The sequence below is a fragment of the Mandrillus leucophaeus genome, unplaced genomic scaffold (genome assembly GCF_000951045.1).
Source record: "Mandrillus leucophaeus isolate KB7577 unplaced genomic scaffold, Mleu.le_1.0 Scaffold797, whole genome shotgun sequence".
In the NCBI taxonomy this organism is placed as follows: domain Eukaryota; kingdom Metazoa; phylum Chordata; class Mammalia; order Primates; family Cercopithecidae; genus Mandrillus; species Mandrillus leucophaeus.
In genome coordinates, this window is record NW_012108663.1 from 326,883 (window position 1) to 342,410 (window position 15,528).

Genomic DNA, 15,528 nt, shown 5'->3' on the forward strand with positions numbered 1-15,528 from the left:
TTAATATTCATATGCAAACACATAAAAACACAAGTCAGTCCCTCCATTTTCTCCCCCTCCCCTTCCTTCACTCCCTCACACAGACAAACACAGACATGTACATAACCACAACCTGGGCTTTTCCCTAAACCTTTATTATTTGGAACACCAGCATATTTTGTGCCATACAAGACAAACAGAGAGAGTCCTGACCTTAAGGGCTTTCCCACATTTACACCTTTAAATGAGTTATTGTTAAAAATACAAACAAGAAGGTTAGGGAACTTTGATATACGATGGGGGTGTATGGGGTTTGTGACTTGAAAAGAAACTTGGGTATGGAGCCTCTCGTGACCTGGCACGTGAGTTAGAATCTAAAAGCCAAGAAGTTGAGGTACCTTCAGTATTCAGGGAGAAATGAATTCCAAAAGCATTTTGAAGGTAAGGACTTGCTGTGTTGAGGAAATTAAGAGGTATATACCAGGTCAAAGTGGAATATTAATACTTGTTATGTGGAAGGCTTTTAAAGATCTGAAGGAGGGAAAGGAACTGAGGAAGGAAACTCTAGAATCTAATAAACCTTCTGTGAGGGTGCTTGACCTTAAGCAGGGCTCTAAAAGGAAAGAAGCCCTAGTGATAGACTCCATTAATAATCACCAGATCCTTAAGGTAGCATGATAATCTTCACAATCAATGTGTACAACTATATTTTAGAGTCCAATATTAGGGGGAATGTTTCAATACCTTAAGATTCACTTTGGTATTTAACTAAAAGAGTACAGTTAGCATTGTAGGTATAAGAGCTATAAAGGAATGTAACACTCAGTATCTTCAAAAACCTTCACATCTAGTTAAGGAAACAAGAGCACCTACAACATAGCACAGTGCGGAATGAGGAATTTAGGGAGCTGGGATGGACAGATGGGCAAGGAAGAATGCACCCAAGAGTTAAGGTTTAAGTTGAGCTTTGAAGGACCTGGAGGGGTCCAAGAGACAGGTTGGAGGAAAGAACATTCTTCTTTGGGGGAACAGGTAAACGAAGGCCAGAATGCAAGAGGCCTGTCAGTCTGGATAAAACAAGGTTCAGACAGAGAATAAAAAGAAGAGTGGCAGAGTAGTTCAAAACCAATTGCAAAGGGGCTTAGAAGGCCAGTTTAAGAAGTTTGAACTTTATTCTACAGGCAGTAGGGAGATAACAAGGTTTCTGATGAGGAAGTGACATGACAAAATAGCTCTGGAAGAAAAATAATCTAGCTGAGGTGTATAGATGGACTAGAGAACAAAGCAACTCTCAGCTACACAACCACTGTAGGAGTGAGGTAATAAGGAGCTGAGAAAGAGTCACAGATTTTCTTTGTTGGGAGGCACCTTGAAGATCATCTAAGCCAAATACAGCCAGAGTGATAGCAGTGGGACTAGAAAGAAAGGGAGTGATGCAAGAGACATCATGAACACTGTAAATCAACATCACAAAGTAGGAATCAACTTAACAATTGATTGCTAAATATAGGTAGCAAGAACAAGGGAGAAGTAAAAATATAATGCCTTCCAAGTTTTATGCGTAAGTGATTGAGAGCATGAAACCAGGGTTTACTTTTGTAAAATTTGGTGTGTGTGGTGGGAAGGGGAGGAATGAAGATAAGTTCAGTTTAGCTTACTAAACTTGAGATGTCAGCTGGGAATCCAAACAGAAACAAGCTGCACCAAAGGATTTGTCTAATGTCATTAAGGACGAAGTAAGTTTGTACTCCTTCATTGGTTCTGTTAGCTGAATCTGTCTTGAGGATACAATCCCCCCACTAGCATTATCTTATACCAAACAGGGACTCAACGGAGTGGGGGTTGAGTCGAAAGAACTCCTGAAATCTACTCTTCGCCCTTCTTTCCCTCAGTCTGACTAGTTGTGGCAGGTATTAAGGTCCATCCTTACAGAAGAAACCCTCAGAGTTTCCCCAACTTAAGCATTTAGACTACATAGCAAAAGTGCTTTTGCAGCATGCAATTTTTCTAGGCACAGAGCCTTGTGGATTGATCCAAAACTCTTACTCATGTTCAAGCTTTCATTGTCCTTGTAGGCCACTGGTGTGGCAGGATGAAGTAACAATAACAATCCACAAACCACAGAATAAAATTGAGAAGTAATTTCTTTTTGAAAATCAATTTCATTGTGGCTGTTTGGTTTCAATCCCTGCTATATGCCATCACGCCAATAAAAACTACTCTTCATCTCTGAAGTGCAGGTCCACTGACAGGTGGATATACATGGAGAAAATTACTCAACAGCCTATTATTTTAAAGTGGTTTCAGCAGCTAGCAGCAAGCGAAGTCCCCGGGAAGCCACAAGAGACAGGAAATCACCCTCTTTCTTGGCTATTCCAAGCACACAGCACTATCACCTGGCTGAGGAAATGGCAACTGAAATCTAATCCCTCTTCCCCCAGAGTTTATGAATTGATTTTCCAAATGGTATTTCACAGTGGTGTTCATTAAGCATTCACTACCACCCAAGCTCATGGTCTAGTGGCCTTCCAAAGTAGCTTCAGTAACATAGGTGATACAGACCTAACAATCTGTAACAGGGAAGCTGAAGTTAGGCATGGGGAACCAAATTTCATCTTCTTTATGCTTTTATTTCTTCCTTTAGAGCAGTAAGTTCTCAAATGGAGATGAGCATCAGCATCACCTGAAAACCCTTTTTATAAACTATATATGCCCATGGTCTCACTCTACAGACTCTAATGATGTATGTCTGGGTGTGCCCAGGGACGTGCATATCTTGAAAAAGTTCTCCAGGTAAGACTACTACGCATCCCTGGTTAAGAACCACTACCACGGATGATCTGTATGATATATTTTAACCTGACAATTCTGAAAAAATTCTAAGTAGGATCTGGGAATAGCTAGTTAGCTATTTCTATCAGAGAGAATAAGAGTAAGAGACAGAGAGAGAGAGGCAGGGAGGCAGAAAGGGAGAGGGATGTAGAGAGGAAAAAAGGGAAAGAGAGGAAGAGAGAGATGATTCTGGGCCAAGCTTCTTGATTACTGCCCACTCTAGTGCAAGTACCTACTGGGCCCCACATGCACCCTAGGTTCTGACCATACTAAGCCATTCACAATTCCATAAATCACAGAGTCTCACTTTGCAGTGCTTGGCAAAATCACCCATAGAGCTTTATTAAATTAAATATGACTAGACTTCCACCCTTGAAGCTTCTGATTCAATTGATTCTACATTGGGACCCTGGACACAACTGTTAGAGGGAGAAATATCTGAAGTAAATGGAACAGCCTTGAAGATTCTCTTCCTCTAAAGATAGGTATCATTCAGAAACAACCAACGCCCCTTACACATTTATTCACCATCTTCTATGTGCCAGACACTTAAAAAAATAACTACTTTATATAGATATAATTCACATACTGTAGAATTCATCCATTTTAAGTGTACAATTCAGTAATTTCTAGTAACTTTACAAATTGTGTAACTTCATGATATCTCTTGCATCATTTTCTTTACTTCTAGTTCCACTGCTATAACCCTGGCTGTGGTGAACCAGTTTTAGAGTATTTTCATCCCCAAGAAGTGCCCTTATGCTCATATTTAGTTAATCCTAATTCCTACCCCCTGCCCCAGGCATCCACTAATCTAATTTTTGTCTCTATATATTTGCCTATTCTGGACATTTCATATAAATGGAATCATACAATGTGGTTTTTCTTGTGACTAAATTCCTTCACTTAGCATAATATATTTGAGGCTCAGCCATGTTGTAGCATTATTCATAATTCATTCCTTTTAATGGCTGAAAAATATTGCATTGTATAGAATATTATATCACATTATACCACATCAGACATTTGAGCTGTTTTACTTTTTGACTATTATTAATAATGCTGCTATGAACATTCAATGTAGAGGCTTTTGTGTGAACATATGTTTTCAATTATCTTAGGTATATGCCTAGGAGTGGAATTGCTGGGTCATATTGTAACTCTATGTTACCTTATGGAGGAACTGACAAACTGTTTTACAAAACAGCTGAATCATTTTACATTTCCACTAGCAATGTATGAGAGTTCCCATTTCTCCACATCTCCACTTCTTATTGTCTTTTTCATTATAGCCAGTCTAGTGGGTGCGAAATGGTATCTCACTGTGGTTTTAATTTAAATTTCTGTAATGCAAAACGATGTTGAACATGTTTTCATGTATTTATTTAGCCATTTGTGCATCTTCATTTGCGGTAAAATATCTGTTCATATCTTTTGCCCATTTTTTTGTTTGGTTTTTCTTATTGTTACATTCCAAGAGTCCTTTGTAAATTCCTTCGAATATAAGTTATTTACCAGATATGTGTTTTCCAAAGATTTTCTCCTAGTCTGTTGCATTTCTTTTCATTTTTCAAGGTTTTCTTTTGAAAAAAAAAAAAAAAGTTTCTTTCCAAAACGGTTCACTTATTTTTTAGACTATGTGTTTGGTGTCATATCTAATAAATCTTTGCTCTCCAAGATATTAAAGATTTTCTATGTTTTCTTCTAAACATTTTATTGTTTTGGTACTTACATTTAAGCCTATGATCCATTTTGAGTTCATTTTTGGGGTATGGTCTCTAGTGAGTATCTAAGTTCATCTTTTTTGCACGTGGATATCCAATTTTCCCAACACCATTTATTGAACAGGGTATCTTTTCCCCCCAACTAATCATCTTGGTATTTTTGTCAAAAATCAATTGATTATAAACGTAAGAGTTTATTTTTGACCTCTCAATCCTATTCCATTGATCTATATGCCTGTCCTTATGCCAGAACCACACTGTCTTGATAATAGTAGCTTCATACAAACTAGGTTTTCTTATTCCTGGATGTACCATGTTCTCTTTCATCTCCAGGCCTTTGCACTTGCTGTTCCTACTGCCTAAAACAGTCTTATCCTAGATAATTCTTACTTACTTTTTAGGTTTAAGCTCAGAAGATGCTTTGTCAAGAACATGTTCCTTGATTTCAAAAGTCATGGTCAGGTACTCCTCCTTAGTGCTTTAGATTATCCTCTGATTAACCCTACCATTGCTTTATGAAATTGTATTATATGTGCCTGTTTACTTGTCTGTATGCTCCACAATGGCAGAAATCCCCTCTAATCTGTTCAATAGCTGCTTCTCCATTGTTTTGTACAGTGCATGATACATAGGAGATGATCAATAAACATTTGTTGAAGAAATGATAAGCTGATTCTGCTTCTAGTAATGGAAGCAAAAGTAATTTGGGCTAAATTTCCTGCTTAAAAAAAACACAAGAAAATTGGGGCAAGATATAAATGATACACGTTTCAAGATATCTGAGATCTAATAAAGTAATGCAATATTATAAAGCCAAAATGCAGGATAAAAAGAAAACTGAGAGAGGCTGTTTTTCTCCTAAGGTCATTGGCTGATATAGTAGAGTCAGCTGAGAGAGAGAGAGAGCGAGAGGAGCTTCTGACAGACTCATGAAGCTACAAGAACAAAAGTTGGAATTGAGGACCCTTCAAAGAGGGGGAACTCCCAAGGGAAAAAAAAAAGCCCAAGTCTTGGATTTCAACTTAGAAGGCATAAATACTAAAAGGAAGGGTAAGTCAACCTTCACTTGGATTGAAGAGCAGCTTTAAATTATCTCAGTCTCATATTGAATTAAGGAGATGTGAGATTGCTAGTGTCTCTAACCATGTGCCAGAAGTGAGTATAAATCCTTTCTAGATAAAGATAAAAATAACTGAGGCCTCAAACCATCTCTACTATAATTTTTCATATATAATGTCTACCATTCAATCAAAACTAACCAGGAGAAAGGCAAAGTGATAGAAAATTAAGACAAACAATAGACAATAGAAACACACCCTCAAGGATTGAAATAATGAGTAATCAAATGAAAATTTTCACATAATTATGGTCAGTATGTTAAAAGATAGTTGATTGTGAATTTTGGCAGAGAACCAAACACTATTTTATAAAAAAAAACAAATGAAAACTCTAAAAATAAAAAAAAAATGACAAATTATATTAAGAACTCAATGAGCGAGTTTAAAGGGAGTTTAGACAAAGCTGAAGACAGAATTAATGAATTGGAAGTTAAGTCACAGGAAAATACCCAGAATGTAAGATTATAAAAATATGCATCCATGTGTTCTAGGATGTCTGTGATTTCATGTTTTACATGTAAATCTTTGTTCCATCTGGAATTCATTTTAGTATAAGAGGTGAGATAAGGATCCAGTTTTACTTGTCTTTTTTTTAAACCCCCAAAATGGCAAGTCAGTAAATCCCAATACCACTTATTGAATTAATCTACCTTTCATGGGAGCCCTTTAAATAGAAACTTCTCCACTGCACATTTTAAATGGTTCAGTTGATACAAGTTCTATATATGGTTTATAAAATTCCTATTTAAAATGTAGTTCTGGAAACAGCTATATGATTGCAAACAGTTATCTAACCCCTCTGGATCTGTTTCTCCACATGTAAAAATAGAGACGGCAGTATCTACCTTGCATTGTTCTTGTGAAGATTTTTTTTAAATAAAGTATGTAGAGGCAACTGTCTCAAAAAGAAAAAAAAAGAAAATACCCAGAATGAAGTATAGAGAGAAAAAAAAGGATAGAATATAGAGAAAAGTATTTAACAGACATAAAGGATGCTGAGAAAATGTCTAAAACAGGTTTGCTATGATCTGAATGTTTGTGTTCCCCCCAAAATTCATATGTTGAAATATCATCACCAATGTGATGGTATTTGATGAGGCTTTTAGGGGGCAATTAAATAATGAGGGCAGAATCCTTGTAAATGAGATTAGTTTCCTTTTAAAATAGGTCCAAGGAAGTGCATTTATCCCTTCCACCACGTGAGGATACAGCAAGAGTGTGTCATTCTATGGATCAGGAAGAAGGCACTCACCAAACACCAAATCTGCTGGGCATGTTCATGGATTGGAAAACTGAATACCATAAAATGATGAGTTCCCCCTAAATTGATTTTTAGATTCAATGCAATCCCAATAAAAATACCAGCACGTTTCTTTTTTTTTCTTTTTTGTGCAACATGACAAGCTGATTCTAAATGCAAAGGGCCAAGAATATCCAGGATACTTTTAAATAAGAGGAACAAGGTAAAAGGACTTGCTTTACCAGATAATAATAAAGTCTAGTGATTAAGATTGTGGTAGCGATGCAATGACAAAGAGACCAACAGAATAGAATAAACAGTTCAGAAACATTCTTGCACATATACAGGCACCTGATTTATGACAAAGGTGATGCTGTAGAGGACTGGGGGAAAGATGGTCCTTATAATTAATGGTACTGGATCAGCTGGATATCTATATTTTAAAAAATGAAGCTCAGTTTCTGTATCTTAGCATACACAAAAATTGATTTCAAGTGGAGTATAGACCTAAATGTAAATGTCAAAAACATAAAGCCTCTAGAAGATAATATGGGAGAATATCTACAATTTCAAAGTAAGAAAATATTTCTTAAATGGGACATAGAAAATGCTACCCATAAAGGAAAATACTGAAAAATTAAACACATTAAAATTAAAAACTTCTGTTCATCAAAGGATACCACAAAGAAAGGTAAATCACAGATTTGGGAATGGCTTACAACATAAAAAATACAAAAATAGTTCATATTCAGAGTATATAAAGAATCCCTACAAATCTATAAGAAAAGGACAGACAAATTAATAGAAAAATGGGCAAAAAACTTGTATAGGCACTTCAGAGAAGATATGCAAATGCATAATAAACATGAAAAGGAGCACAACCTCATCAGTCTTCTGAGAAATGCCAATTAAAATCACCAGATATTACTACAAAGCCACCCACCAGAATGGCTACGTTTAAAAAGACTGGCAATACCAAGTGTTAGTAAGAATATGAAACAACTGAAATTCTCATGCATTGCTGGTAAGAATGTAAATTGATACAATAACTTTAAAAAACTGTCATTATCAATAATGTCAAAAATATGCATCCCCTATGACCCAGCAACTCCAATCCTAGGTATACAAGCAACAGAAATTCAAGCATATGTAACCAAAAGACATGTACAATAATATCCACAACATCAGCATCCGTAATAGCCCCAGACTGGAAACAATCCACAAATTCATTAAAAATAGGGTAAATAAACTGTGGTATATTCAAGCAATGAAATAATATACAAAAATACAAACAAATGGCCGGGCATGGTGGTTCACACCTGTAATCCCAGCACTTTGGTACACTGAGGTGGGAGTATAGCTTGAGGCCAGGAGTTTAAGACCAGACTGGGCAACATATAGAGATCCTGTCTCTATAAAAAAATTAAAAATGAGCCAGGCATGCTGGCATGTGCCCGTGGTCCCAGCTACTCAGAAAGCTGAGGTTGGAAGACCGCTTGCGCCTGGGAGGTCATGGCTGCAGTGAGCCATGATCATGCCACTGCACTCCAACCTGGGTGACAGAGCAAGACCCTGTCTCACATACACAAAAAAATACAAATAAAAACCTACAGCCACATGCAGCAACCTGAACGGATGTCACAAAAACAGTATTGAGCAAAAAACTCCAGATCCAAAAGAATACACACTGTTTTATTTCATTTATATAAAGTTCAAAATGAACAAAACTAATGAACTAATCCAACTAGCACTATGTCAGGCACTGTGGAGAAACATAAAAAAACTAATCTATGGTGTTAGAACTTGAGAGAGTGAGGAGGATATACTGATAACAATAGGATATAAGTAGGAGTTGTGGAATATAATAATGTTCTATTTCTTGACCTGGGTGTTGGTGACATGAGTATATTCACTTTGTAATGATTCATAAAATTGTACAAATATGATTTATATACTTTTCTGTGTATGAGTTATACTTCAATAGAAAAGGTTTTTAATAAAAGAAAGAAATGAAATGAAAAGCTAAGTCCTGAGTATTTACAGAGGAGTCAGATAAAATGGTCCTCTACAGGCAAGGTCGTTTCTCTTGGTAATGTTCTTGGGAATTAAATGGCTTCAGAGGTAAGATATGAGACCTAAAAGCAAATAAAACAAAACATCAAACAATATATTACAGGAAGCTTTTTGTACCATCTTAGAGAGAAGATGTGAAACTGGGAGACTGACCACATGGTTAAGGCCCTTCTCCATTTCACTTTCTAATTATTCTAGAAATCAGTGAAACATTGCCAGTGGAACTATTTACTCACCTAAGCATAGCTGACAGGTCACAGGCTTAGCAAGACCTGAGGAAAACAGGCCTGTTACAGAAAGAGAAAATGTCTTTGTTTTACATAAACACGTCCATAGTCCCAAAATAATATTCAACTCAACAAGTATTTGAGTACAGTAATTGTAACTAGCACTGTGTCAGGCATTATGGAGAAAGACAAAAATGAAGGCAGATTTCTAAGGAGCTCTAATGTAAAGACATAAAATGTATTTAAAAACAACAACAGCAATAACAACTAAAGAATGATTCTAAGCAGGATATGGTGGCTGGGTTGCAGCAGAGTTAGTGAGAGAGAAAATGGGATGGGAATAATGAAGCAAGTTGATCAAAAGTTCTGTATTTAAACCCACAGTAAATGTATTTTATCTAGATCCCACCTCCATTAAAAAAAAAAAAAAATCCTTGGATTTATTCATTGTGCTCACCTTGAATCACCTCAAATGATTCCTAGTTATGTTCTTGATCAAAAAGCCTTAACACAGGTAATGTCAACTCTGGATACACTAATGGTCTATCTAGTTATGTCAAGCAACGTTTTGTAGAACTTTAAAGGTTGACATCTATGACATCACCTCAAATAATTAGGAACATACTCCAAATAGCCCTACAGTTTTAAGTAAATCCGTATTGATCTACCCATAATTTTGACTATTACTTGAGACAATGAGTTGAATAAGATACTACCTTTATTTGCCTCCTCTTGAAAATAATTTTTCAAACATTAAAAAGTATCTAATACTTAACATTGTGTCTGGCAAAGCAGGCTTTCTATTTATTGAACTGGATTGTTAAGTTACACGAATATATTAACCATATTCATCTCGCTCATGGTTTGGTAGACTTTGATCATATTCCTCCTTCAGCCTCTTTCTATCCAGACTGAGAAAAAAACTAGAAAATCCCTTCATCCTTTTGATCAATTTAATGGGGTTTCTGAGGACTTTTATCAGCTGTTAGGCTTTTCTTGAGGACCAGTCACCAGAATTTCCTGTCTGATTGTAGAAGCAAATCTGCTTTTGATCTTGTACATGGAAAAAATAAGTGTTTTGTAAGTGTGGTGTTGTTTTTGACACCCTTCCTGATGATACCCACTACATTCTTGGCCTTTGAGGACCACAATCACAACTGGAGCAACATCTCCACAGAATGATCAACAGTGATTTTTAGTTTGTTACACTGACAATCATATTACTGTATATTGTCCTAATTCAGACACAAATGAGATATCCCTTGCTCTTGAGATAATCTCCACCAACTATCCAGACAAATCTCAGCTACTTGGCTGCTCCAGCTGAAGGAGATGATTGATTACAGAAGGTCTGATGTGACTCTCTCACTTTATCATCAGCAAGTGTGTCCCTACTGGGGAGACTTTTCTAACATTTCACATGGAGAACTGTGCTAATCTCTCTGCTCTGTATCCTACCTGCCCTAACTTCCTTGTGTGCCCTGCTTAAAAAGTTTTTAAATTGAGAGATGATATGCACACATCTACAGTGATTTCCAGGTCCCTTTTTTGAGTCATAACTGAGAGCCCAGAGCCCATCATCTCATAAGTATGAATAGGTTTACTTTTGCCTACCTGCATGAAGTGTCTCTGACTGTTCTGCCCACTTGGTCTCATGAAAGCTTCCTGCAGTTTACTGTCATCAGCTTGCCTTCACTCCTTGCAGATAAACTAGTAAGAAACCTGAATGTATTGCCCGTTGAAGGGTGTATATTTTTATCTTTCTTCCTCTCCATCCAAGATTTGCTGTAACAGCAGTTGTTTGTGTTGAAAAACTAAAATATAAAAATATGACCTACGTGGCCAAATCCCACAAGGCTGTTTACTTCCTTATTTACCGAATCAGAATCTGTCAGCACAATGTAGAATTCTGAGTGTCAGCAGATACTGAAAATTAAATGTCCCTGTAAAGCCAGCAGAGGGTGCACCAGGGCACTAGAAATTTTACCCAAGCTTGTAGCAGTATTAATTTAATACCCAATCAACTTCTTAAAAACTTATTTTTGTATACTAAAACTAATATACAAGATAAGATACACAAGTTGAATAACTTAAAATAAACTTAAGTTGAATTTGGGCTAAAATTCCTTCAAAGTATACTCCAAATCTGAAAGTGAAGTTCAGGAAGAATAAGGAATACATGGTTAAACTTACTGTGGTCAAAATACAGGTAGAGTAGAACAAAATGATGCAGATCTGAGCGCTCTACTTTGCAAAAGTTCTAATATGGAGCTCCATCTTGCTCCCTCGCAAAAGGTCCCAGGAGGTAGTTGAGGGAATGGGCACTGAACTAGGAGTTAAGAGAGCAACTATCATCCCAGTTTTGACTCTAGTTATGTAACCTTGGGCAAGTCACTTTCCCATTAGGGCCTATGTTTCCCAAGGGAATCAAACAAAATGGACTCATATAAGCCCTTCATAACTCTAGGAAACTGATTCCAACTGATGTCAACAAATGTAAAGAGCTAGTATCCTTGCTTCTATTGCTCAAAAATATTAAAACAGAAAGAATAAAGGACAGAAGGTAGGAAGCTGTGTTTAAACCTAGAGAGAACTATTTTAGTGCCACACAAAGGGCAGGTAACTAAATGCCATTACACACCTGTAAGAGTTTCATGCCATCACAGAAGCCCTAGAGTACAGCTGTTCTGCTAATCCCCAGTCTATAAAAGCGGCTCTGTCCATCCTGAATGCCAAAAAGTCTTGGCCAACATTTGACTAAAGAAATTTAATTTTTTCACCTTTTCACAGAATATCAATGTTCAGCTGCTAAATATTTCTACTGGGCATTGGGGTGTGGGGGGAGTGGCAGTAGATAAATAAAAGGAGTCAGAATCCTAGTTAATTATCGTTTAGCTACAATGTTTAAAGTTTCAAGTATGAGAAGCATGTCTGCTGATTCTCTTCTTTGATAAGCTGTTATATAAATTGGAGTGTGCTAGTAAGACATTTTAAGGCTCAAGGCAACTTTACAACGGACATCTTTTTTGTTGTTGTTGTTGTTGTTTGTTTGTTTGTTTTTTTAAGTATCAGTCCTAACATTACACTATGATCATGAATGTGATGTCTCTATCAAGTGTACCACTTTAGATGGGAGGTCAAAGTGGCACAAATAATGTTTACAGAGTTGTGACAATGACTCTGGATGTGGAAGTAAATATAGAAGGCTTGGGTCCCTCACCTCAAGGAACTTATTTGTACAACTTGTTCTCTTCCCTAAGAGGTACAATTTTACTATTATTCTTTAGCCACCTCAAAAGGATCCTTGGATGCTTCTCCTAAGTTTCACATATGGCAACGAAGACAATATTTACATTAAGTGAACTAAATTTACTTGAATAAAGAGCTAGAAAGAGTGGAAAACAAACGCCAAAGCTAATAGTTTGCTAATAAGGGCACAAACACCATAAAGGCTGCAAAAACAAACAAAACAAAACTGCTCTTGGGGGACTAGTCCTGAGTAATTATTCCATTGGCAGATTCCTGTTCTCAAGCTAGCAGTAGCAAAAGCGCTTCCCACCCACCCTTCCCACCGCACACCTACCCCGCTTAAGAATCAGAACCGGCATGCAAAGGGTGAGTTTTATTTCCATAGATTTTTAAAATTGCTGTTCAGAAGTTGTCTAGCAAGACGGCATATTTCTACCAGAATTCCTCAGGGGCGCTGATCCTCACTAGAACGCCGAGGACAATCAGTCTCAAATTGCAGGTAAGTGTGAACAAGCCCACGTTCTGGTCAGCGCACAAGGACCCGCGCTGAAAATGCGGTTAAAAGTTGTTTCAACAGGCGGGCGTGGAGCAGTTATTACAGCTGTTTACAGCTCCAACTCCAAAGGGGAGCCTGCTGGTTCTGGCATCAGCTCTAGACACGAAAAAACAAGCACCGCGGGCAGAGAACCTCATCACGAGCAGAAGGGCCAAGCCGTTAGTCGGCCGGGGGGCAGCGCAGGCACCTCCTCGACGGGAGCTTCGCCAACTTTTCTCCAGGCAGCCCGCAGCCAGGGGCCGCGGGCGCGCGCTAGACTTTCCAAGTCAAGGAGTCCCCAGGGAGTCCAGATTGGGCCAGGGACCGAAGACAACCTGCCCTGGGCAACCTCTCCCCTGCTCGCCTGGTCCCTCCCTGGTCCTGCCCTCTAAATTGGCTCGAGGTGGCAGAGTGCCCCCAGGCCCCTGTGGCGGAGGGCCCTCGCCCTACCCGCTAGGGGAGGGGGCCACCGCCGCCCCTACTAGGTGACTCACCTGGTGCCCGTCCTGGGAGTCAGAGGGGAGTGCAGCTTCTCCCGGTTCCAACGGCTGCTGCTGAGGTGACGGCTGCCCAAGGTGAGTGGTGATGGGGCTGTCAGGGTCGAGGCCACCGAGGCTGCTTAGGGTGCCAGAGGTGCCAGGGGTGCCCGAGCCGCCAAGGCGGGACTCGGCTCCCCGTTCCCGCCGCAACTCCGAGCGCAACTCTAGGTAGCAGCACAACGTCAGCAGGTGGAGGGCCAGCGAGAGGCCAAAGAAACCCAGGAAGAGCAGGCAACTGTTCCCTTCGCCCGCCCGGGCAGGGGCCCCGCGACACCCGCAGCCCTGGCTCCCTCGCTCCCGTGGCGCTGCCGCAGGCAGGAGTTCCCTGCGCTCCACCTCCGGGTAGCCCATGGCCTCCGGAGACACCCACTCTCTTGAGGCCCGGGAGCCGCTGCGTCTGCCTCAGCCGTTCACGACCTCTGACAGGCGGCTACTGTCCTGCCATCGGCTGGGGGCTGCAGGGACCCGTTCCTGCGCGACGGTGGCTGGGCGGGACGGAGCAGGGAGCAGCCGCATGTGCAGCTCCACTCCGAGGGGTGGGAAAGGGAGGAGGAGGGGCGGGAGAGAGGGGAGGCTCGGCCCGCCGAGGGAATGAAGGAGGAGGTCCCGGCCGACCCCGCCCCATCCCTCAAGCGGCTGCCGGGACGCCCAACCACGGGGCCGCCAAGCCTCGGCGCCCCGCCCCGTGCCGTTCCAACCGGGCCTCCAGCCGCGGGGCGGGGCCTGGGGGCGTGAGGGTTCGCCTCTGTCTGGCCGCCCCACCCAGCTCTTCCCGCTTGCCCCGTCCCAGTTGGTGACTGGCGCTGTCGTTCATCCCTGGGCTCCGCCCCAGTTTAACCCTATATCGCCAGTACGGGGAGGAAAAGAGGGGGAGGCTACGAATTTGGGAACCTTGGAAAGAAAGTAGAGCAAAGAAAAGGAGGCAGAAACTAGCATTAATAGAAATGTTTGCAATTAACTGCAGTTGTTAATAACATCATCCAGTACTTATCTGTTGCTTCCAATCTTCAAAGCGTTTAACAGACGTTAAACTAATTAAAACAGCTCCGGGTTTGGAATGAAATCATGCCTGCTGTGTTTGCAATTCAATGGCTCGCCCGAAGAAAAGGAGACCCAGGAGCCTGGGAACTATGGGAATGGGTGGGACTCAAGCAGCCTCACTCCTGGAGTGACTCTGAAGGCTCAATCTAAGTAACAGAGAAGCCGACCCATGCCAAGCGGAACTGAAATGATGTTGTCCCATGAAGGGTAAAACAGTCTCCTAGGATTTCTTGATATATTAATTAATTCAACAAATATCTATTGATACAATGCAGAAAATGCTGTATGAGAGCATCCACAGCCAGAATAGATTTCTTCCACTGCAGCAGTTTTGATTGGAGAACATACGCCTTCAGTGAGTAGATAGGGAAACCGAGGGCCAGAATGAAGTGGATTTTTACAAGGGTGGTCCACAGAATGGTCAGACACTACTGGCATCTTTATTTACAGGCAACTGTTCTGGCCTCTCCACCCCTCCCATCCTTCTCCTGGAGTACTCCCTGGGGGAAGTTCAACAAGTCAGCCAAATGTTCCAGATGTACACTGCTGCAACTGCAGCATCTTCAACAGCTGCACCAATCAGAAACGGGTTCAGAGAAAGAAAAAAAAAAAGTGGCAAATGGCAGAACAATAGACCCTGAAATGAAGGATGGAAAGGATTAGTTAAATCAAGAGTCACAATTGACAAGAGTTACTAGTCTGAGATTATAGAAAGTGAAATGACTACAGCAGGGGAAGCATGTACACTTCATAGTCACTACGCACTCTCATTCCATGTTATTAATTGAGTAATGAATAATTAACAATTTCATTGACTTGCAGCGGACATCTTGAGTGTCATCATGGAGGTTCAGCAATGCCAGGAGCACTTATGTGTAGGCCTAAGACCTAGGCTGGTGGAAGAGAAGAAAAACATAGATAGAGATAGAAAAGAAGACAAAAGAAGAGAAATAAAACACAAAACCAAAAGC

The 15,528-nt window shown here is 40.1% G+C and overlaps 1 protein-coding gene across 1 annotated transcript; it reads right to left on the reverse strand.

The window, feature by feature from the left end:
• Nucleotides 1–9,220: 9,220 nt before the first annotated feature.
• Nucleotides 9,221–14,107, reverse strand: LOC105529968 (ectodysplasin-A-like). Its single transcript, XM_011967259.1, has 2 exons — nucleotides 13,472–14,107; nucleotides 9,221–9,253 (listed from the first exon to the last, which is right to left on the reverse strand). The coding sequence occupies exons 1-2, from the start codon at nucleotides 13,865–13,867 to the stop codon at nucleotides 9,221–9,223; spliced, it is 429 nt and encodes a 142-aa protein (XP_011822649.1). The 5' UTR covers nucleotides 13,868–14,107.
• Between the last annotated feature and the right edge of the window lie 1,421 nt (nucleotides 14,108–15,528).

What these genes read in the sequence shown, in the direction of transcription:
- LOC105529968 (XM_011967259.1), bottom strand. Translation starts at nt 13,867, where the DNA reads ATGGGCTACCCGGAGGTGGAGCGCAGGGAACTCCTGCCTGCGGCAGCG. An exon ending in ACTCCCAGGACGGGCACCAG is followed by an intron (nt 9,254 to 13,471) that starts GTGAGTCACCTA and finishes TTTCTGTAACAG; the next exon opens with GCCTGTTTTCCTCAGGTCTT.